Here is a 24,224-nt window from a genome sequence, read left to right as displayed (position 1 = left end):
TAAATGCCACCTTTACTACCCTGAACTCTACTTTCAAAGGAACTATGTACCTGCATTTAAGGTCTTTGTTTGGCTACATGCACCAAGATACTATTAAGTCTTGCAGCACTTCATTTATTTAAATTAAATTCAAATCTGCCACCCCAAATTTGTTAAAGAGCCCAATTAAATCACTTTCTAATATTAGGTTGAATAACTGAACATTATTAGAACATTTCATCTGTTTGGAAGTAGTTTACAACATTTGAGGTTTAAAAGAAGCTCATAAGACAAAGGTAACATTTTAAATCATAGAGCATAATTTTATTATCCCAGTTACAAACTGGAGCTAATTTCTATGGAATATGTAGGCAGTTCAAATTATGACTACCCAAGGATGACTTAATACTTCACAGTACTTACATGTGTACACTTTCATCCATGATTAAATGAATGAGTATTCCCTGTTTTGACCCAACACACAGGTGTAATCAGTACAAAAAAGGTTTAACTCATGCAGTAGAAACTTGCTATTTAAAGGACAATGTGCTCATTTCAAATGTTATATGAGAGGCTCAAGTTCATAAGATTTGTGGAGGGGAACTAGAATTGAGGAAACAAACTCACGTTGCACTTGCACATTATTGGCAAAGACTGGAAAGCATGACAAGCTGCCATGCAAAGTCTGGCAAAGGAGAAAGGCTAAAATTTTGCTTGTACTGGGTATAATTTGTTAATCTACATTTAAAACAGGTTTTAAGAGTACTTCGTGATTCTGCTCTTGGTGCTTTGACAGTAGCACTAATTGAGACTAACCATGAATTTTATTTTCATAAATTAACACTTAAATATTAAGCTGTTATGGCAATTGAACTTGTAGGCGCATTAATCTTAGACAGGCCTTTAAGAAAATAGTTAAGGCATACAGCTTAAAATTGTGAAAATAGTCAGCCTTTGAATGTATGTGACTTTCTGGAATTAGTGTTTAACACTAAAATTTAACTGCTCATGTTACCTGAACAGCCCAAAATCTCTTAATAAATAGAAGCTTGGCTGCCTTCTCCATCTGCACAGGTTAAAACAAGTTTTGCAGCCAGTCCAGCTTAATGCACCACAACATGTAGACAAATTACATTTAGTTACAGCTGAAATATCTGCACTTTATATACATGTATACTTGCATCTATATAATGCATTTTCTATATATATGTAACACTTTGCCAGAGGGGCTTTCCAAAAAGATTACAGTGTCATTATAAAATCAAGTGATACACATAGGTAAAGAAAAATCGCTCCCACATTTGCAGATGTGGAAAAGCACCACACTAATAAATAAATTATACAACTTTTAAAGGGGACCTACAACGGCTCCTTCCAACCTTTATTTACGTGTGATGCACCTCGTGAAGCATAAGTTCTCGTGGGATGTTGGTTTCTGGACCATACATTTTCTTTGCTCTTCTTTCAAATGCTGCTACCATCTGCTTAACAACTTCATCAAAAAAAACAGTGGCAAGTTGAGAGTGCAGCAAAGAACGGAATTCAAAAGATATCTGTAGGTAAGAAAACAAGATTAAATGGAGTTTTTGTTACACTTGAACAGTACAGAAAACTAAATTTGTTTAAGTTAATAACTTAAATCCAAAATGGTAGACTTCTCTGCTATACTTCTGAAAGTACAGTCACTGTGATCTAGCCAGGTTGAGGATTTGTCAATTTACATCAGTTATCTTTGAGTTAGGTCTCTGCTTATCACCATGATCTTGATCATTTTCCCATTCATTCTTAATCCACATTCACAAATGGAATTAATTTTAGATATCCAGTTGCCTTAGACGAGTTGGACACAAGGGTCTGTTTCTATGCTGTACATCTATGTCTATATGTTTCCTAAAAGGTGAGATGCACAGATCTTAATACTTCAAGTAGGATCTAAGCTGGGTTTGTATAATTGCAGCATAAGTTCTGCATCCTTGTACTCCAGTCCTCTATGTATAAAGGCAAGTATTCATTAGCTTTCTTGGTTATTTTCTGCACCTGTTAGTGACATTTTAAAAGATTTACAGAGCTGAACCCCCAATGTCTTTGGACATCTGTATTCAACTTCATACCATCCAGAAAGTACCCTGATCTATCCTTGGATCCTAAACTATTTGGTCACATGAGTGTATAACAATTATCAAAGATCAACCAAAACCAACAGGAAACTTTAGGAAATAAATGACTAATACAACGGCCTGGATGTAACTGACTTGAGGAAATGTGGAAGATCAGCACAAAATGACACCAATGTGCAGATACTATGACACCATTTATGAATCTTAGAACAATTTAAATGCACTTTTCAACTATACTTCTGAAAGTAGTCACTTTAACGTGAAATCTGGATGCCACCTAAAAATCTCCCTTTATTCTGATTTGCACTTAAATCCATTTAACCACCCCCCAGCTCATTGACTTACAATGGCTCCAAGACCACCAATAATTTTAAAACTGTCAACTTTGTTTAAAAAACCCTCTGCTAGAAATCAGAATCAGAAGTAGACAGGCAGGAGACTGGAAGAACACAGCAAGCCAGAGAGCATCAGGAGTTGGAGAAGTTGACATTTCAGGTGTAATCCTTCTTCAGGATTGGAGGTGGATGTCAGATAAAGGGTGGTGGGGGACAGGATCATAAAAAGGGGATAGATGAAGATAGGTACAGGGTACAACCTGGTCGGTGGCAGAGAGGGGGAAGGGCTCGGAAAGGAGGTTATTTGTAATTGGAGAACTCAATGTTGAGTCCTCCGGGCTGTTGGCTGCCTAGGCAGAAGATGAGTTATTGTTCCTCCAATTTGCAGTACGGTTTGTTGTGGCAGTGGAGGGGCCAAGGATGGTCATGTTGGAACGGGAGTGGGAAGGGGATTGAAGTGGGCGGTCTCTGGGAGGTCAGGTTGGCCTCTGCAGGCCCAGCTGCAATGCTCGGCAAACTGTTCATTTCCGATGTTGTGAAAACCACATCAGGAGCACCTATTACAATAAGCTAGGCTGGAAGAGAGGCAGATGAACCTCTGACTCACCTAGAAGGACTGTTTGGGGCCCTGGATGGAGGTGATGGGGGGTGGTGTGCTGGCAGGTTTTACAGACAGCATCGATGAAGAAAGTCGATATTTCACAAAGCCTAAAAGCACTACTTCAATGCACTTTTTTTTTTAGATTAGATTACTTACAGTGTGGAAACAGGCCCTTCGGCCCAACAAGTCCACACCGCCCCACCGAAGCGCAACCCACCCATACCCCTACATTTATCCCTTACCTAACACTACGGGCAATTTAGCATAGCCAATTAACCTGACCTGCACATCTTTGGACTGTGGGAGGAAACCGGAGCACCCCTGGGAGGAAACCCACACAGACACTGGGAGAACGTGCAAACTCCACAAAGGAATTGAGGCGGGAATTGAACCCGGGTCTCTGGCGCTGTGAGGCTGCAGTGCTAACCACTGTGCCACCGTGCTGCCACTTAAAAAACAAAAACTGGATGCTGGAAATCTGACAAAAATCAGAAATCAAAAATACTTAAGAGTTGACATTTCAAGTCCAGTGACCCTTTTTCAGAATACAAAGTTCTGTAGAAATATCATTGGACTCAACATTACCTCTGCTTTCTCTCCAGATGCCACCAGACCTGCTGAGTTTATCTAACAATTTCTGTTTTTGTTATATAAGTGCAATTCATTGTTCCATAAAAGGCAAATCTATTTCAAGTAACATTGACGGGGGCATCAGAAAATATTGTCAAGGTAGTTTGAAGAGCACAATAGGTTTTTTGTTTATATTCAGTGTTCACTTGTTACATTTTGGAGCCTAAAGACAGCACTTCGCCGAGAGCATAGCACTTCCTCATTACTGCTGTAGTTGGCCTCAACTTGGTGCTCAGATTTCTACACTGAAACATGAATCCACAGCCTTCTGCTTCAGAAGAAAATGACCACTGAGCCACAGCTGATTCTTGTATCAGGTGTTCCTTCTCCTGTGGATAAGGATTCTTCATCTTTTCCAGTAATAAAAAGACACCTATGCAAGTTTAAGAAGCTTTCATAACAAAGATAAACTTGTTACCACCTATTTCAAAATTGAGAGAATACAGTTACAAATCTACATAATACTATTACATGAATACTCAACCAGTGACAGAACATTATAGGATTCATAGGAGCAGAGAGATCTTGGGATACTTGTCCATAGATTCCTGAAGGTGGCAGGACAGGTTAATAGGGGAGTTAAGGCTGCATATGGGACAATTGCCTTTCAGTAGGGAGGTCACGTTGGAGCTGTAGAAAATTTTAATTAGGCCACAGCTGAAGAAGTATGCCCAAAGCTCTGGTCATTACGCTGGAAGGAGTGCAGAGGAGATTTGTTAAGATATTGCCTGGAATGAAGCAGCTTACAGTGAAGAGATGCTGGGTAAAAGCATGGACAGGGTGAAAACAAAGCAGCCATTCCCCTTAGTTGAAGGGTCACTAACAAGGGGGAGTAATGTTAAGGCTGGAGGTAGAGAGGATTTGAGAAAGTTTTTATTCTCCCCAGCCAGAGAGTGATGAAAACTTGGAATGCACAGCCTGGGAAGGCAGTTGAGGCAGGAAACCTCTACTTTTTAAAAAAAGTACTTGGATGAGCAACTGAAAAGGTCATCGCTTTCAAAGCTACAGGCCAATTGTTGGGAAGTGGAACTAGTATAGATTTAGAGTAGTTTTTATAAGTACACATCTAAAAGGCCTCGTTTGTACTGTATTATACTATAAAATATCTGTAAATAATGTTAAAAAGATATCCACTGTTAAACTTCAGGGGTGGAGAAACAGCAAAAACAAAACTTCAGCACTACAATCTTGCAAAAAAAGTTAACTAGTAAATGGCAATGGAGTTGCATGTTATAAAAGAACTATTCATGATGAATAAGCAACAGCTGCAAATGATTTGCTGTTTGCCAAAATGAGAACTCAGCAGCTTCTGAGCTCCTTATGCAAGAGATTTTCAACTATCCATAAGCATTTCTAAAATTTACATTAACGTCCCAACTAGGGATGATCTACTATAAATGCAACAGAATATGGCATTAAACTCCAAAAGAAATGCAACATAAATTGTGAGGAGAGTCACTTGCACAACGGTTAGAGGAGCATGTGGGCCCCACATGATCACTTTTAAATGTGACTTCTGAAGTGTGCCAAGGTCCTGCTACTTGATTAACCATCAGAAGTTTGCAATGCTTTTTTCCTCTGGATGCTCTGTCCAAAAATCATGTGCTCAGAACATGGGTGAATTGAATGTAAATTGCATTGATAAATTGGCTTGATAAATTTGATGGCCTTTTCTTGCTCTTCTCAAATTAATGCATTCAGTCAATTTTTGATTTGTACAAACAAGATTAATAAGAAAATGAAAATATCCTTAATAAATGTGGCTAGTACCACAGGTTAGAAAGTATTAAACACAAGCGGTGTTAAATTAGCTGCTCTATTCAGTCTTCAGGAATGAACAGATTTTTTTTCCAGTCTTACAAGTCTTTCCAAGTTACAGTCGATCTAAAATACAAGAAGTCTGAGGCACGTTTCATATAACCTACCGAAAAGTCAACAGTGCAGGTCCTTGGATATCCAGGAACTCCAGGACTGAATCGCCAATTTGTCTCCAAATGATTAAATAGTCTACCATCAGTACAGGAAGCCTGAAATTATATATTATTAATAAAACTAAGACTTTAAATGAAACATTCCATTTAGAAAAAGGTTGCACACAATTTTTTTTTCTCAAGATGTAGACAATGCTGGTATGGCTCTATACACTTTTTAGCTTTCCTTTGTTGCCATGAGAAACTTAAGCATACATAACGAGTTCACTACATGGTATTAGTTAAGAAGGGGAATACATCAAACACAACAGATTGTAGTCATGTTATCCAAGTAAACATGCCAGGTTACAAAATTTCAGAATTTAATTTTACAAGAGGTTTTTTGGTGGTCAGTCCAGTATTACAATCACTACACGACTGAAACCTGCTTTAAGAAAATGAAAACAACTTACTCACTCATTCAGGTTACATTTGCAGATGAAACTGAATATGCTTTTAAAAAAATGGATAGATCTCTAGAGACTAAAGGTATTAAGTGTTGTAGAAAGAGCTTAGGAGTACAGCATTGAGATAGAGGATTATCGATGATCATGTTGAATGGCAGGGTAGGCTTGATGGTCTGCAGAGCACGCTCCTGCTCCTCTTTTCCATGTTTCTATGAAACAAGTGACTGTACTAATCAGATCAACAGGCCATCAATCCATTTGTTTTTTTTTCTCTGCCAGTTACTTTTGAAAATATTTGTGGGATACAGAATACCCTAAAATATTTCACCTATTCCTGTCCACTAATTAAACTGCATCAATAGAAGATAGGTGGGACGCAGTTTGGTAGGAGGCAGAAGAGTGATCGGCCAGTAAGTTTCACTGTACACAACTTTATTTTTTAAGTCGATCATAGGATATGGATATCACTGGCTCAGCCACGATTAATGGTCAATTGTCTTGAAGAAATTGCTAGTGAGCAGCCATGTTAAACTGCTGCTACCCTTAGGTATTGGTAGTTACAGTTCTGCTAAAAATGGAGCTCCACAATTTTAATCAGAAGACAGTAAAAGGGATGGCAATATAGTTCTAAGGCAGGTGATGGTATTCCATCTTTCTGCTACCCTGGTCATTCTAGGTGACAGTTTTGGATAGTGCTATTCCTCATGCAGTATTCCACAGAGTAGGCAGTTGAAAAAGGAAGAGTTGCTGGTGATTATGGAGTTAGTGCACTATCAAAGATTGTGAAAAGGGTTGATTTGGGCCAGGTGCCAGATGTTGACCAATAGAGAATGTCGCTGAAAATGTGTTGCTGGAAAAGAGCAGCAGGTCAGGCAGCATCCAAGGAGCAGGAGAATTGACGTTTCGGGCATGAGCCCTTTTTCAGGAATGAGAAAGCATAACTATAAACTATCCAACCATGATGCAATATGTGTTCCTATGCAGTAAGGCTTGGACAATGACAAGGCCTGGACTAATCAGTGGCAAGTAACATTGTCTGTCATGAATAGTAGAAATTCCTGATTCCTGAAGAAGGGCTCATGCCCGAAACATCGATTCTCCTGCTCCTTGGATGCTGCCTGACCTGCTGTGCTTTTCCAGCAACACATTTTCAGCTCTGATCTCCAGCATCTGCAGTCCTCACTTTCTTCCCAATAGAGAATGTCAGAATGGTTACAGCACTGCAACAGGCCATTCAGCCCAACATGCCCAAGGAACTTGGGTGAGAAAATGCAATGCAGTTTATAGATGGCATACACTTCTGCCACTATGCATCAATGGTGAAGGGAAATAAAGGTCTTAGACAGGGTGCCAATCATGATTCCAGCTTTATTTTGAATGGTATCAAGCTTCTTCACAGTATTATTGGAATGAGCAGGCATCCAGGCCAGTGTAAAGTATCCCATCACACTCAACTGGTTTGGAGAAGACAGAAGGACAGTTACTTACTGCAGAATTCCTAGTTTCTAACTTTTCTTGTAACCACAGAATTTATTTGACTGGACAAGTTCAGTTTCTGGTCAATGTCCCCAGAATATTAGTAATGAGGGGTTTCAGTAATGCTAATGTCATTGAAAGTTAAGGGATGATGATTAAATCTCACTTGTTGGAATTGGGAATTTCTACTATTCATGACAGACAATGTTACTTGCCACTGATTAGTCCAGGCCTTGTCATTGTCCAAGCCTTACTGCATAGGAACACATACTGCATCATGGTTGGATAGTTTACAGTTATGCTTTCTCATAATGGAACGGTCACCAAGATGGAACAGATTTGACCACAGTTTTCCTCACAAGCAGGCAAGAAGAAAATTAACAGCAAACAAGACACCCTGCACATTTATTTTGTTGCTTCTGTGAATGACAGAAACCTTGGAGATGATCCCAACCCATTACTGCTGTCAGTGCTACAAAAGGAGGAAGGGAAATGAAATAAATTAGGGTTAAAATTTAATTTCTTCTTTCTGGTACATGTCAAAGTGCAAGTGAGCTAGAAATTTGAAAGGAGACAGGAGAAAAGTAAAATCAAATGGTAAAGAGGAGATACTAAGCCATATAGACAAGGTGGTTTCAAGTTGCATTTCTGGTTTAGCTGATTTTATCATAGCACAGCATTAACACAACTGCTTGTACCATTCTTGGGTTGAAGAGGGAAGAACTGTCTAGGTTTCTATTTCTGATGATAATCCAATGACTTTTATGAAATGAATCCTGAGAGTTGAGTGTAAATAACATCAAGTTTAGTTGTAATAACCTGCACATACTGTCAAACATATAATGGGAACTTGTCAAAATGTGTCTGGAACTCAGCAGAAAGAACACAGGAATGACAGCTAGGAAAAAAAGGGAATAGAAATCAACCAAAAGGAGGACTGCAGCACCCAACCTGCAACCCACACTTTGATTTCTAATCATTGTAATAGCTTAAACTCAATTAACTATACATTTGCACACTTCAACTTACTGAAGATCACCCATTTTAGAAAGAAATGGGGTGAAGTAATTTCTGACATACAAATGAACACCAGATCATTGTTAAAATTAAGATTTTTTTGATTGAATTTCTTTTAAATGCATATAAAATTATAAGCTCCGGAGATGGTTCAGTGGGGAGCTGAATTATGCACATTGGAGATGTTCTGGAATTGACCTATGCTGATACAATTGGGAAGTGATAAAAGTAAAAGGATAAACAACAGGTCTCTATTTTCCTGCATCAGCAAGGGGCATCATGGTGTTGTGCTTTATCCTAGCTCCCTGTTCTATTTGCAGCCATTTGATAAAGCAGACAGTTGGAAAGAAAGAGTTGCTGGGAGTTTCTGTACTGTCAAGGACTGTGAATAGGGTTGATTTGGACCACGTGCAGGACATTGACCAGTATATAGAATTACAATGGTTACAGCACTGCAACCGGCCATTCAGTCCAGCATGCCCAAGGCAGCCTGTCACAAGTGAGGAATTAACATCTTAGAGACCGAAAGGGCAAGGAGAAAGTTCGGAAAGGAAGAGCCATTAAAATCAAGATATCCAAACTGTATACAAATACACAACTCAACTTTTAAATACACAAGAGAATTCTTAATATTGAAACATTACCTTAACTAAATGTGGTCGCACCAAAGTCACAACTGAAGTGTACCGTTCAACTATCGGTGGAAATCCTATTTCTAGCTGAGCTTTAGCATACCCTGAGCGTTTAGATATGATGTCCGATTTCTTGCACCATGGTACAAAATGTTTGTAGTCAGCTACACCAGACACTACATTGTACATTTCCAGCATTGAAAACCTAAAACAAATTAAGATTCAAATTTACTATCAAAACTGACATACAAGAGACAAAATAAATCTTAGATAACATAAAAACCACGAACCCCATTACTCTTCTCTCAGAATACTCTTTCTTCTTGTTTATTAGTGGCCCAGCAAGATTGAAAAAATTTGTTTGTTGTATCAGGCAATGTCTTGGTGTCTTGAGTAATGGAGTTCTGTTCATTAGAATGCCACAAGATGACAGATACCTGTTATTGGAAATATTAGTTATTAAAATGACATTAAAGCTGTATTCTGTTGTACATAAATCATTTGCATTTAGTACAGTTTGTTCATTATAACAGTGACAACTCTTAATTTCCTTCCTCCACATTTAACCATTTTACCTATTTCATTCTAGATCCATCTAGATTCAAAGTGATTTGAAATTGAACAAAAATAAATTCAAATCTTTACCACTGCCTCCAATAGACAGAAAATTATTTCACAAATTGGTTTCTTTGGTGGGTAAATCGTGGACTTTAACTCCGTTCCAAAGCCAATGCATCTGACATGATTCAGCTGACAGTGGTATGCTGAAAGTACTGAGACATGAATAGAGTACCAGTTGTCTGCCAAACTCAACTGCTCATCAAGCCAGCTAAAATTGGATCTTTTTTTCTGACTGGATCAACATTCAGCTGATTTTGTATAAGATGGGAAAGCGCAGCAGGTCAGGCAGCATCCAAGGAGCAGGAGAATCGATGTTTCGGGCATAAGCCCTGAAGGATGCTCCTTGGATGCTGCCTGACCTGCTACGCTTTTCCAGCAACACATTTTTCAGCTCTGATCTCCAGCATCTGCAGTCCTCACTTTCTCCTATAAGATGGAAAAGTAATGATGTTACAGAGGGGAAAATAAAATGCAAAAACATTGTCGTGAAACATGGGACTGAGCCATAAATACCAGCGAAGCCTGAAGTTCAAGCTTCAGTCTGCTGGAAGAAGATTGCAGGAGGATGCCAACTGGCTAAATGCCAAAAATTTGCCTCCATTCTTCAGGTTATGAAAGAATGAAGACAACACAAAAACACAGCTTTCCAATTCCCAATTGATATCTATTAAAACAGTATTCATTGCCAAGAGGATTTTGTTCTTCTGATGGATTCCACTGCAAAAATCTCTTCAAATCACAATGTCTCAGATAGGATGCAAGTACCCTTTGAATTAAAAGCATTAATTGTACAGGATGTTGAAGAAAATGTTCAAATGCAACTATTCCTTTAAAATAATTCAAAGTTTATGGATATTTTGCCTATTGTAGACTCAATGTCCTCCCCAGTCCTTACTCCAGGTTCTTCTGCAAACATCCTCCTATGGTTTGATAAATTAATCCTAAAGATTAAAAAATATGAAGCACATGAAACATTATTAAGTGATACTTTTGTTTCCTATTCTGAAATAGAATCACAATCATTTGTCCCAGCATGAGTGAGACATTTCTCCAAGTGTGCAATCCACTTAAGTATCATTCCTTGTAACCTTGCACATTGTTCCTTTTCATGTAATTGAATTCCTTCTTGAACACAGTGGAACCTATCATCATTTTGCAGGCTGTGCATTCCAGATTTTAACCACTCACTCCACAAAAAAAAAGTTTACTTTCATAACTCTATTGCTTCTTTTGAGCAATTTCTCAAAAGGGATACTATAAATTTGTAGATCAGTGTCTTGCCCCAAATATATATCAGAAGAAAGCACAGCTGCAAATGAGAATTGCAACCAGATCATATTAATTTCCAACAGGCCAGATCCATAAGTGACAAACTGAAGCAACATTAACAATTATACAAAAGAAAACAAATGTTGGAAGCCTGAAATTATAAACAGTGCTGGAAATATTCAGGTCAATCATGTGACAACTGTACAAAGAAATAGAATGGGGCAGGAAGAATAAAAAGGGAAGGCACGTATCACAGAGGAAGTAAATCAAGTGATTAAAAGGATAAATGGTGTAAAAGTAAACAAGTATGGTTAGAGGCAATAAAGAAAAAAAAAGTCAAGAAGAGGTATATAGAGGAACCTCGATTATTTGAGCAACACGGACGGGGAGTGGTTTGTTCAGATAATCAAATGTTCGGAAAAATCAAATGCCGAATAACAGATTAGCCAAGCATCAGGACCTTGTGATCTTGCAGATTATCCAAATTTCGGATAATCAAGATCACACAGTATATGGAATTTACAGAACCACCACAAACATTTGTAATTTGAAAAAAAAACATCTATTGACATGCTGAAATTGTAGTATTAAATGTGAATTCCAAAAAGTTACAAAGCATCTAATGAAAAGATTAGGTGCTGAGAACAGTGTAAGAGAACTTGTCATGCCTTTTGAAATTTTGCATTTATATTCGTCCTGATGAACACAAGCTAAAAAAAACTTCAATAACACAAGTTCTGTATTACTAAAGGACTATGTATACTAAGAACAAAAGATATTGTTTCAGGTCAATGATCTTTCAGCATTCACAGAACCTTTGACCATGCCCATTCCATTCCTCAAACTTGTGTTTTCACTCATTCCCCTAGAACAATTATTGGGCCACCCCTTCAACTTCTTCACAATCTAAAAAAGGATCATCTTCAATCATTTTTGCCAATGCCATCAAACACTTTCCTTCCAATTCTCTTCAGTAATCCGAAGAGATAGTTTTCTCCTGCTCCACCCAATTGCCTTAAAAACCTCCCCTTCTTGCAGTATCTTCCTATGGACAGGATGCAACACCTATCCTTATATCTCCTATCTTTCCAGCACACCAAGCACTCCTTCCAGGCAAAGAAGCAAATGTACTTTCAATTAAGCAAACTGTATTCACGATTATAGTTCAAGATCTATTTTCTTTTGCCTTGTACCACCACCCCCTTGATTATTAAGCTCTCCCACTGTGCATATTAAACATCCTCTCATTCTTCCACCACTCCACACTTCCCTGCCTTGTTACTTGCTTAATTATTATTATAGCTCTCAAGTGTTTCTAATTTCACAGAAGGCCATCTACCTCAAACTAGAATCGTCTCCCCAATAAGGTGCTGCCCAACAAGCTGACGATTCTCCTTTTATTTCAATAGTATGTTTGTTTACCAAATACAACATGCATCAGGTTATTATTTGTCTCTGAGTCACCAACTGATCACCTTGCAGAACATTCCCACCACAGAAAGTCAGATACAACCCTCCCTCTGACGTCTCATCCTTTGTAATACAGAAATACAATCCAGAACAAATAAAAGGAGTCAATTCTTTAAACAGAACAGAAGGGTGGTATTATTAGTAAAGCAATAGAAATCATAATGCTGTGAGATGTAAGAACAAAAGTGCTTTCCAATTTGGTAGTGCGAAGTTCCAAAGGATGTGAGAAAATTTTTCAAAAGCATGGAAATTATTTAAGATATCATATTAGGAAAGTTTTCCTTTCAAATTAAGAACATGTAACTTGTCAGCTGTAATATTACTTATGTGATACAAAGTAAAAAATTACTCCCGGTTACAATATTACAGAATAACCTCATTGCATCAGGTTCCAAACATATTCTTACAACGTCCAATATTGCTTCTGTCATTTTGCTGGACTTTTACCAGACTTTCGTCTGATATTCAGTCCCACAGAAGCAGAAACTTCTTCCTCTTAAATGTCAAGGAGACCAAAGCCACTGCCTTTAGAACCAGATCTAAATTTCCCAGCCATCCCTCCTGGACCATTGTCTCAAGCTCAGAATCTGTGATGTGTAGGATACTGAACCACCAGCCCCATGTGCTCACCCCTCCTTTGTCAGTCCACCTGATGTTGAAATTTTCATCCAGGTTTTCTGACCTCTAAATTCTTTGCCAACAAGCATCCTACCTTCCATGAACATACGTACATCAAAAACTGCATAGCTTGTATCCTCTTAACAAGTCATAGAGATGTACAGCACGGAAACAGAGCCTTTGGTCCAACCCATCCATGCTGACCAGATATCCCAACCCAATCTAGTCACACCTGGCCCATATCCCTCCAAACCCTTCCTATTCATATACCCATCCAAATGTCTTTTGAATGTTGCAATTGTACCATCCTCCACCATTTCCTCTGGCAGCTCATTCCTTACACGTACCACCCTATGAGTGAAAAGGTTGCCCCTTAGATCTCCTGTTTATCCATCACCTGTGCTTTGTGAACCACAGTTTAAATGCCTTCAATGCCTTGATTAATTTTCACATGTTCATGTGATTGGTGTAGCAAAGAGGGCAAAGTGTATGGAGAGGGAAAGCCTAACTTTAGAAACTGTTTTAGTAATATCAGTTTAATATTGATTTATTCAGTATTTTACCATTTATAGTTTATTCAATAATTTATTCTGCAATCCAAAGGGGCACTGGAATATGGAAACATTATCCATTTTTCAGTGTACATAAGTACAAGCGACAATATTAAATTAATGTAAGGGTGCAGGAGGACATGCCAAGAACAGAACCAGGCATATTGTCAACCTGGTAAAACTACAAAACAGGACTATTTGCATACCAAACAGCAAAAGATAGACAGAGCTAAACAATTCCTCAACCAACAGATCAGATCTAAGTTTTGAAGTCTTGCCACATCTAGTTGTGAATGGTAGTGGACAATTAATTGAAAGGAGGCAGTTCCAGAATTATTTCCATCCTCAATGATGGGAAAGCCAGGAGACTAAAGTTGAGATATTTGCAACCCATATTCAGCCAGAACTGCAGATTTGATGACCAATCTCAGCCTCTTCCAGAGATCCCAATACGACAGATGCCAGTTTTCAGTAAATTTGATTCACTCCACATGAAATCGAGAGAGAGGTGGAGGCACTGGATATTGGATGGATCCCTGACATTTCCGCCATACTGAAAATATGTTCCAGACCTTGCCACACAGCCTAGCCAAGCTTTCCAGTAACGCTGGCATCTACCTAATCATCTAGAAAATTGCCCAGGTTTGTCCTGTACACAAAAAGCAGGGCAAAGGCAACTCAGCCAATTATGATACTAACAGTCTATTTTCACTCATCAGTAAAATGAACCAAAGTGCTATCAAGCAGCACCTGCTCATCAATAACTTGCTCAAACAGTTTGAGTTCCATCAAACACTCAGCTTATGACCTCATGATAGTCTTGGTTCAAATATGGACCAAAGAGTTGAATTCCAAAAAGGTGAAGAGAGTGACTGCCCTCGATATCAAGGCTGCATTTGACTGAGTGGATCAAAGAGCCGCAGCAAACCCTCAGTCAATGAGAATTGAAGGAAAACTCTCCACTAGTTGGAGTCATACTTGGCATAAAACAAGATGGTTGTGGTTGCTGGAGGAAGTTCGCTCCTCTGAAGGAATCTTTGCAAGAGTTCATCAGGCAAAATATTTGCTAATTCACCTGTTCAGAAATGTTATTGTACACCTCTGGAGCAGGTGAGAAATTCAGTTCACTTGGTCCAGAGGGAGGGACACTACCACTGCATTACAACAGTCCCATTCTTCAGGGTAGTATTGTACATCCTTAGCTGATTCAAATCACATCATAAGTGGGGATGTTCTGCAACAATTGCACAAATGTTCAGCACCATGCGCAAATCCTCAGCTAACAGTCTAAGTCCAAATGCATCAAAACCCAGACAATACACTGACTTCGGCTGAAAGGCAAAAATGAACAATTATTCCCACTGTTGGAATGTTGCGTGCAATTCTGGTTTCCTTCCGATCAGAAAGATGTTGGGAAACTTGAAAGGGTTCAGAAAAGATTTACAAGGATGTTGCCAAGGTCAGAGGGTTAAAGCAAAGGGGGGAGGTTGAATAGGCTAGGGCTGTTTTCTCAGGAGGGTCAGAGGCTGAGGGGTGACCTTATAGAGGTTTATAAAATCATGAGGGGCATGGATAGGGTAAATAGACAAGGTCCTTTCCCTGGGGTGGGAGAGTCCAGAACTAGAGGGCAAAGGTTTAGGGTGAGGGGGGAAAGATATAAAAGAGACCTAATGGGCAACTTTTTCCACACAGAGGGGAGAGAGTGTATGGAATGAGCTGCCAGAGGAAGTGGTGGAGGCTAGTACAATTGTAACATTTAAAAGGCATCTGGATGGGTATATGAATAGGAAGGAAGAGTTTGGAGGGATATGGCCCAGGTGCTAGAAAGTGGGACTAGATTGGATTGGGATATCTGGTCAGCATGGACGAGTTGGACCGAAGAGTCTGTTTCCGTGCTGTACATCTCTAGGACTCTGACTCTAAATGCCAGGCAATGACCACCTCCAACAAGAGAGAATGCAACCACCATCCCTTGACATTCAATTACATTACTACCAAGGAATCTTCCAATTCCAACATCCTAGGGGATACCATTGACAAGAAACTGAACTGGACTAATCATATACAGTAGCTACAAAAGCAGATCAGAGGCATGGAATCCTACGGAGTAAATGAATTCCTGATTCCCAAATGCTGTCTACCACCTGCAAGTCCCGAGTCAGAATGTAATGGAATACTCTCCACTTCTCCATATGAGCAGAGCTCCAATATAAGTAGTTTGGCATGATCCTGGACAAGGCAGCCCACTTAACTGGCATCACATCCAGAAACATTCACTTTCTGCACATTGATGCTCAGCGACAGTAGTGTATAAATGCACTGCAGAAATTCACCAAGGCTCCTCAGAAGGCACATTCCAGATCCATGACTACTAGCATCTAAAAGGACAAGGATAGCAGATACTTGGGAACAGCACACCTGCAAGTTCCTCTCCATGCAACTTGCCATTGATGGTCAAAATCCCAGAACTCCTTAACCACATTGGAGGGTCTACCTATAGCATAAGGTCAGCAACAGTTCACCACCACCTTCTCAAGATGAACAAAGTTGGCCGGGTCAGCAATGCCCACATCCCATGAGTAAATAAAAAAGTCAAACAATATTATCACGATGAAAGGAACAATTATGCTTCAATTTGAACTAGAAATATATTTCAGGAACAAACAGAAGGAAACATATGGCGCTGGTTATGAAAGTACATTTAAAGCAACCACTGTAAATGGCAGCTAGCATTGTTTTGAAATGGACCGATCATTATTAGGAAGATTTCGACTCCCCCGGTCAGTTACCGAGAAAGGATAAATACCGGTTAACCTTGACAGCGATAAAGATTCAAAACTTTTGAAATATTCATGACGTATGTCACTTATTTTCACCGTCAACAGAATTTACCCACATGCTGTTCGATTCACTGCTTCAGTTAATGAACTGAAATTAAACACCCGTTGTGCAATTTTTAAACAGTAGTGAGGATTATCTAGAACATGGAGCAGATCTTCCTGCAGTTTAATGACCCAGAGATCCGGGCGGTGTAATCCAGCGATATGAATGTTGACTAGTTGCTGCAATTTAAAAAGTCGCGCTGGCCCAGGCCCACCGCCGGTCACAAAATCCATTACAACTGCGATCTTAAACTGCATTGAATATTATTGACGTCTGTCGCTTCGCCCGGTCAGCGTTGAATTATATCCGCACCCCGACAAACGGAAATAGGCGAGCCGCCGGCCTTTAGGACCGAAAACAGAAACTGATTCCCCCAAAACTTTCCAAGGTCGGCAGCTCGGGAGGGTTGGTACGTACTGACAAGGCCACGCCGCAAGCCAACACTGCCAAATGAGTTACCTGACGACGTGTTTGGACTGTCTTTCCCGGGCAAAATAGGCTGGAAATTCGAAAACATCGCAAAGTACCCGCCGCAGAGGCCTACCGCTCCTCGCCATTTCACTCTTTGTGAAGGCCACCCGCCACCCGCCACCCGGCACCCGGCACCCGGCACCCGCCCCCGCCCGATCGCTGACGTCAGCGGACACCCCGCCCACCCGAGCCGACGGCTCCACCCACTGCCCTCATCCGCCTCCCTCATAGCTCCCACGCCCCCTCTGGACTCTGCTTCCTGATTGGCTGCGATGCCCGCCTTCCCGCAAGGGGGGTGGGGGGGGGGGCGGTGGATGGTCGCCTGGCAACCTGGGACGAGCGACGTCACAATGTTTCCACTGTCAGGTTATGTAAAGGTTTGTCACGGGATTCGGCGGCGCTGCCAGCGGTCGGATTCACCTCGAGACTAACATGTCTTAGACATATATGGTAACTGCTTTTAAAAATACCCTGCAAATGTGACCAACATAATGTTCAGATAGCCAGAATTAAACTATTGCCCCATTACACATCAGATAGAATTTGCCGTACAAACAATTATTCTTTGCCTATTCCCTGAGGGGGAAATAAACAGTTTTTTTTTCAAATTTATTTAACAATCGGATTCAACGTGTGAGAGGTCGAATTCTTGTCGAAATAAACAAACATGGCGAAAGTAGCAAGTTGTGGAAACAAGCGTGCCGTGCTTTTGGAAATGTATTTTATTTTCTTGACTATTCAGTTGTTCAAGAGGGTGCGATGTTGCATGTAACCCAAATAAACGATTATCTAAGCAATTCTATCCAAGAGGAGTCCAAGTATAAATTGGGAATGTAGTTAGACTCAAGGAGTCCAATTTACAGGCGTCCATGATGTACATCAATGGTACAAAACAGTGAATTGCTTTAGATTACTCCTTACAATTTGATTTGATTTATTTATTGTCGTGTACCTAAGTATAGTGAAAAGTTCTGTTTACAAGCAGTACAGGCAGATCATAGTAAGCAAGAGCATACAGATCAGAGGATGAAAGAAAACTTGGACAGAGTAAGACATAAAGGTTACATCGCACAGGGCATGCACTAGGCAAGATGGACCTTAGAAAAATCAACATCATTTGAAGTTAGAAAGTCCATTCATCAGTCAAAGAATGGCCAGGAAAAAGCGGTTCCTGAACCTGCTGGTGCATGTGTTCAAGCTTCTGTATCTTCTGTCTGACGGAAGAGGTTGGAGGAGAGCATTACTGAGGTGCAATGGGACTTTGATGATGGTGGCAGCTGTGTAAATGGAGTCCATAGATGGAAGGTTGACTTCCGTGATTATCTGGTCTGTGCATATAACCTTACAGTCCTGGGCAGAGTAATTGCCATACCAGATCATTATACACCCGGATAGTATACTTTCAATGGATCATCTGTAAAGGTTGGTGAGAGTCCATATAGACATGCCAAATTTCCTGAGCAGCCTGAGGAAGTAGCGGTGTTGTTGCGCCTTCATCAAAGTTTTACCTGCACATTCACTAATATCATTTATTGTATCCATTGCTCCCGATGTGGTCTCCTCTACATTAGGGAGACCGGACGCCTCCTAGCAGAGCGCTTTAGGGAACATCTCCGGGACACCCGCACCAATCAACCACACCGCATTGTGGCCCAACATTTCAACTCCCCATCCCACTCTGCCGAGGACATGGAGGTCTTGGGCCTCCTTCACCGCTGCTCCCTCACCACCAGACGCCTGGAGGAAGAACGCCTCATCTTCCGCCTCGGAACACTTCAACTCCAGGGCATCAATGTGGACTTCACCAGTTTCCTCATTTTCCCTTCCCCCACCTCACCCTAGTTCCAAACTTCCAGCTCAGCACTGTCCCCATGACTTGTCCTACCTGCCTATCTTTCACCTATCCACTCCACCCTCCTCCCTGACCTATCACCTTCATCCCCTCCCCCACTCACCTATTGTACTCTATGCTACTTTCTCCCCACCCCCATCCTCCTCTAGCTTATCTTTACACGCTTCAGGCTCTCTGCCTTTATTCCTGATGAATGGCTTTTGCCCGAAACATCGATTTTACTGCTCCTCGGATGCTGCCTGAACTGCTGTGCTCTTCCAGCACCACTAATCCAGAATGTCAGTTATTGTCACTCCTAGTAACTTGACACTCTCCACTCTCTCAACCTCAGCTCTGTTGATTTAGATGGAGGCATGTTCTTCTCCTTTCTTTCTGAAGTCAATGATCAGTTCTTTAGTTTTGGCAACATTGAGAGAGTGATTGTTCTCATTGCACTATGTCACCAAGCCCTCTATCTCCTTTTTGTATTCTTACATTGTTGTTAGATATCCGCTCTACCACAGTGGTGTCAGAAAATGTGGCCTTCGTTCAGAATTTGGCAATACAGTTATGGATGAACAGGGAGTACAGTAGAGGGCTGAGGATGCATCCTTGAGGAGCTCCAGTGTTGAGTGTTATCATGGAGGAGGTGTAGTTATCTATCTTCACTAATTTCAGTTTGTGGGTCAGAAAATTGAGGATCCAGTTGCAGAGGGCAGAAATGAGACCAAGGTCTCAGAGTTTTGAGATCAGTCTAGAGAGGATAATGGTGTGAAGGCCGAACTGCAGACAATGAGCAGGAGTCGAATGTAGGTGTTCCTGTTGTCCAGGTGTTCCCAGGATGAGTGCAGGGCTAAGGAAATGGCATCAGCTGTGGACCTGTTACATTGGTAGGCAAATTGTAGGGGATTGAGGCAGGATGGGAGACTAGAGTCGATGTGGGACATGACCAGCCTCTTGATGCACTTAATAATTATGCAGGTCAGAGTCACTGGGCAGTGATCATCAAGGCATATTGCATGTGCTTTCTTAGGTACTGGGGTCTTCTTGAAGCGGGGGGGGGGGGATCTTTGGCTTGTAGGAGGGAGAGGTTGAAGGTGTCGATGAATATCTCTGCCAGTTGGTCCGCACAGGATCTGTGATCATTTGGAGACTCTGTCTGGGCAAATTGCTTTCCTTTGGTTGACTTCCAGGAGACTGATCAGTCTATGTACCATGATATACATCAGAACCATGATATCTGCAGCAGTGACAGTAGACACAGGTGTACCCAGGGCTATTGGGACAGTTGCCGCTGTCATTCTGCTCAAACTGAGCATATAGAGCATTGAGCGCATCAGGGAGGGATGTGTCTTTACCGTTATCATCATGATTAGAGCTTTATTGTGGACTTTGACATCCACATGATAGCTTAAAATATAATTCTGTGCATATTGAAATCATAGCAGAGTCTTTCATGCCGGTCCAAAATAAATCATTCTTTTGAGAGATCCATTAGTGTGGGGATGCCGGTCCATTTAAAATGGTCCCACCTTTCATTCCGCAGTTACTTGCTTATACAGTATCCATCATTCAAGAAAATAAAGCAAGTAGACTACAACCAAACTGCTTCCTCAGCAAATTATCGAAGACTTGCATTTTTATAACATTTTTCACTTGCCTACTGGACGTCTTCAACCACTTTACAGCCAATAAAGTACTTCTTCGAAATATAGTTGCTCGTGTAATGTACGACAAGTGGCAGCCCATTTGCATTGCAAATTCTCACAAATGGCAATGAGAAAGACTAATTGATCAATTTTCATGCTAATTGATAATTCAATATTGGCCAGCAGTTTTTTCAACAGTACCATGAGATCTTTCACATCTACCTGAGCATAATGTCTCATCTGATGAGGAGACATGCATACAACAATAATCAAATGCAGATTCTCATTTGATTTCAAATTCTCCATCAGACTTTGATGTGTTGTGAAGGTACCTATTACAAAATAATAGTTTGTAATAGATGTGGATAACATATAATTGTTTATATTATGGGATGCCTGAAGAACCAACATAATTTACCCCCACATAAATTCCAATGCCACCAGATTTGAGAATCTTAACGTATTGACATAGAGTCATAGAGATATACAACACAGAAACAGACCCTTTGGTCCAACTAGTCCATGCCGACCAGATATCCCAACCTAACCTATTCCCATTTACCAGTGTTCAGCCCATATCCCTTTAAATCCTTCCTATTCATATACCCAAATGCCTTTTAAATGTTGCAATTGTACCAGCCTCCACCACTTCTTCTGGCAGCTGATTCCATACACACATCACCCTCTGAGTGAAAAAGTTGCCCCATATGTTTCTTTTATATCTTGCCCCTCTTGCCCTAAACCTATGCCCTCTAGTTCTGGATTGTTTTTTTCACAAAGACAACTTTGAATCACAGGTTCCCTTTTTTCAGGCTTATAAATTCAAAAGGATAAGGAAGTTAAAGTTTGAAAAGGCAGCTTCCTCCATGAAATCTTCTATTTCTCCAATTTAGAAAGTGTACTTGTCTATTTAACCAAAGAGGGCATTCTATTCCACTTCATTTGGTTGTTAAATAACTCTCTGAACATCTCATTTGCTTTGTGGATGATCAGAGTCAGAACACATTAGAAGAAAAGTTGTCTGGCCAAATGTTAATTACTATTCAAGGTGAATTAATACTGCATTATATGACATTTTGGTCCATTGTGTTCTGTAAATGATAGCCTGTACACTCTACACAGTACCAAAATAAAATGCAGATCTAAGTAAAGTACTTAGAAATAAATTATTCAAATGAAGAAAAAAAGACTTGCATTGAAAAAGCACATTTCATGACCTCTATGTTTCCAAAAGTGCTTTAGAGCCAATTGTGTTTGAGGTGTAATTATTGCTATAATTTTGAGACTTGAATTTATTATTATAATACTACATTACATACAATATATTATGTTTTTAATGCATCTTAATGAGTTACAAAATTGGCCAATATTTGCAGTTTTGAGAAGCAAAACACAGTCTAATGACTGAGGTTCCAACCTCATGGACCAGTGAACAAGGAACTATAATTGTCTTGTGACTCAGTATTAATGTCCCTACCCCTAGGTCAGGTTCCTCCTCTACCCGCTCTGGCAGCTCATTCCATACATGCACCTGCCTCAGAAGTGGCTAACCTGGCTGAATAGGTTGATTAAAAATAACCATATACTTAATTGATGGGATACTGTGGTACATAGGTGCTGCCCATACTTCTGGGCCGAGAAGGCCTAGGTTCAAGTCCCAAATGCAGCAGAAGTATATTGTAACGTGTCTAGACAGGTTGATTAAAAATATCTTTTTAAAAATTAATGTAAATTAATATAACAGGCTGGACACATTGAAGTAAAGAGGATAGCTTAAAATTGATCATTTGATCCATCGTGCAAATGATGGCTGTTCAAGAGATTTCATACATACATGCATACAGATGTACGCACAGAAACAGACTCTTTGCTCCAACGTGTCCATGCCTACCACATATCCTAAATTAATCTAGTCCCACTTGCCAGCATTTGGTCCATATCCCTCTAAACTCATTCTATTCATATACCCGTCCAGACACCTTTCAAATGTTGTAATTATACCAGCCTCCACCACCTCCTCTGACAGCTCATTTCATACGTACAGCAACGTCCGCATGAAAATGTTGCCCCGTAGGTCCCTTTTAAATATTTCTCCTCTTACTTTAAATCTATGCCATCTAGTTTTGGACTCCCCCACCCTGCAGAAAAGACCTTGACTGTACTTCCTACTCTATCCATCCCCTCATGATTTTATAGACTTCTGTAAGGTCATCCCTCAGCCTCGAACATTCCAGGGAAAATAGCCCCAGCCTTTTCAGCCTCTCCCTATAGCTAAAAACCTCCAACCCTTACAATATCCTTGCAAGTCGTTTTTGAACCTTTTCAAGTTTCACAACATCTTTCCTATAACAAGGAGACCTTTTTTTAATTTCTAAAATAATCCAGAGTCTCTCAAATTAATATTATTCATTGCAATATCATTTAACTGTTGATTTAATCTAAAATCTTTAAATTCCTTAGTAAAGCATAAATGGATCTTTCCCACAAGTTTGTCAATGGAATATCTTTCGTTGAGCATTTTAAATGTTTCTTTAATGGTTTCCCACTGTTTATTTATAGCCATACCTTTTAGTCTATTTACCTAATTAACTAGAGCCAGCTTTCTCTCCTCATATCCCTAAATTGGATTTGTCTAAATTTAAGATTATTACAGTGATTAGAGTACACAATTTTCAAACTTAATGTGGAACTCAGTTGTATTATGATCACTACTTCCAAGTGGACCTCTTACTATGACATTAATAATTAACTCTGCCTCATTAAACAATACCAGCTCTAAAATAACCTTACCCTTAGTTGGATCCATGATATATTGTTCTGGGAAACCTTCACAAAAATATTCTAAAACCTCATCTTCCAGACCTCCTTTGAAATTTGATTTGTCTCGACTAACTGAAGATTAAAGTTCCCTATAACTATTACATCAAACTACAATAATTTATTGTTTAATGCTCTGTCAAATGGTAAATAGTACTAGGGAGAAAGGGAGGACTGCAGATGCTGGAGATCAGAGTTGAAAAGTGTAGCCCTGGAAAAGCACAGCAGGTCAAGCAGCATCCAAGGAGTAGGAGAGTGGATGTTTCAGGCTTATGCCCAAAACAAAGACTCTCCTGTTCCTCGGATGCTGCCTGACCTGCTGTGCTTGTCCAGCGCCACACTTTTCGAATAGTAGGGGGCCTGTTACCTATTCCCATGAATATTTTCTGGCCCTTGATGTTCCCAAGCTCTATCCACAATGATTCTATTCCCTAATTTTTGGAGCAATGATCCTTCTATGCAATTAGCTCTATTTCCTTGTTCTTTCCCCATGGACTTTCAAATACTTATATTTCTTTTGAAAATTGTTATTGAACCAGCTTCCATCATCCTTTCAAGAAAAGCATTCCAGCTTTACACAGAGTCATATAGTCATAGAGATGGAAACACCTCAGTCCAACTCATCCATGCCATCCTAAATAAATCTAGTCCCATTTGCCAGCATTTGGCCCATATTGCTCTAAACCTTTCCTATTCATATACCCATCCTGATGACTTTTAAATTGTACCAGCCTTCACCACTTCCCCTGGTAGCTTATATCACACACCTACAACCCTCTGTGTGGAAAAGTTGCCCATAGGTTTCTTTTAAATCTTTCCCCCCTCACCTTAAACCTCTGCCCTCTAGTTGTGGACTCCCCCACCCTGGGGAAAAAACTTT

At 40.1% G+C, this 24,224-nt stretch overlaps 1 protein-coding gene across 1 annotated transcript; it reads right to left on the bottom strand.

Annotated features, from left to right (window-relative positions):
* Positions 1 to 276: 276 nt before the first annotated feature.
* Positions 277 to 17,177, bottom strand: coq10b (coenzyme Q10B). Its single transcript, XM_043692924.2, has 5 exons — positions 17,036 to 17,177; positions 9,455 to 9,601; positions 9,177 to 9,369; positions 5,588 to 5,689; positions 277 to 1,532 (listed from the first exon to the last, which is right to left on the bottom strand). Exons 1-5 carry the CDS (start codon positions 17,131 to 17,133, stop codon positions 1,365 to 1,367), a joined length of 708 nt encoding a protein of 235 aa, XP_043548859.1. The 5' UTR covers positions 17,134 to 17,177; the 3' UTR covers positions 277 to 1,364.
* Between the last annotated feature and the right edge of the window lie 7,047 nt (positions 17,178 to 24,224).

The sequence above is a fragment of the Chiloscyllium plagiosum genome, unplaced genomic scaffold (genome assembly GCF_037043375.1).
Source record: "Chiloscyllium plagiosum isolate Xiang-an unplaced genomic scaffold, Cpla_swu_hap1 HiC_scaffold_7, whole genome shotgun sequence".
Classification (NCBI taxonomy): domain Eukaryota; kingdom Metazoa; phylum Chordata; class Chondrichthyes; order Orectolobiformes; family Hemiscylliidae; genus Chiloscyllium; species Chiloscyllium plagiosum.
Note: the sequence above shows the minus strand (reverse complement) of the source record. Positions and strands in the feature narration are given on the sequence as shown.

Coding starts and splice junctions, on each gene's coding strand:
- coq10b (XM_043692924.2), bottom strand. CDS start 17,133: ATGGCGAGGAGCGGTAGGCCTCTGCGGCGGGTACTTTGCGATGTTTTC. Junction 9,602..17,035: donor CAGTCCAAACACGTCGTCAG/GTAACTCATTTG, acceptor TTCCAATAACAG/GTATCTGTCATCTTGTGGCA. Junction 9,370..9,454: donor TCTGAGAGAAGAGTAATGGG/GTTCGTGGTTTT, acceptor AATTTGTTTTAG/GTTTTCAATGCTGGAAATGT.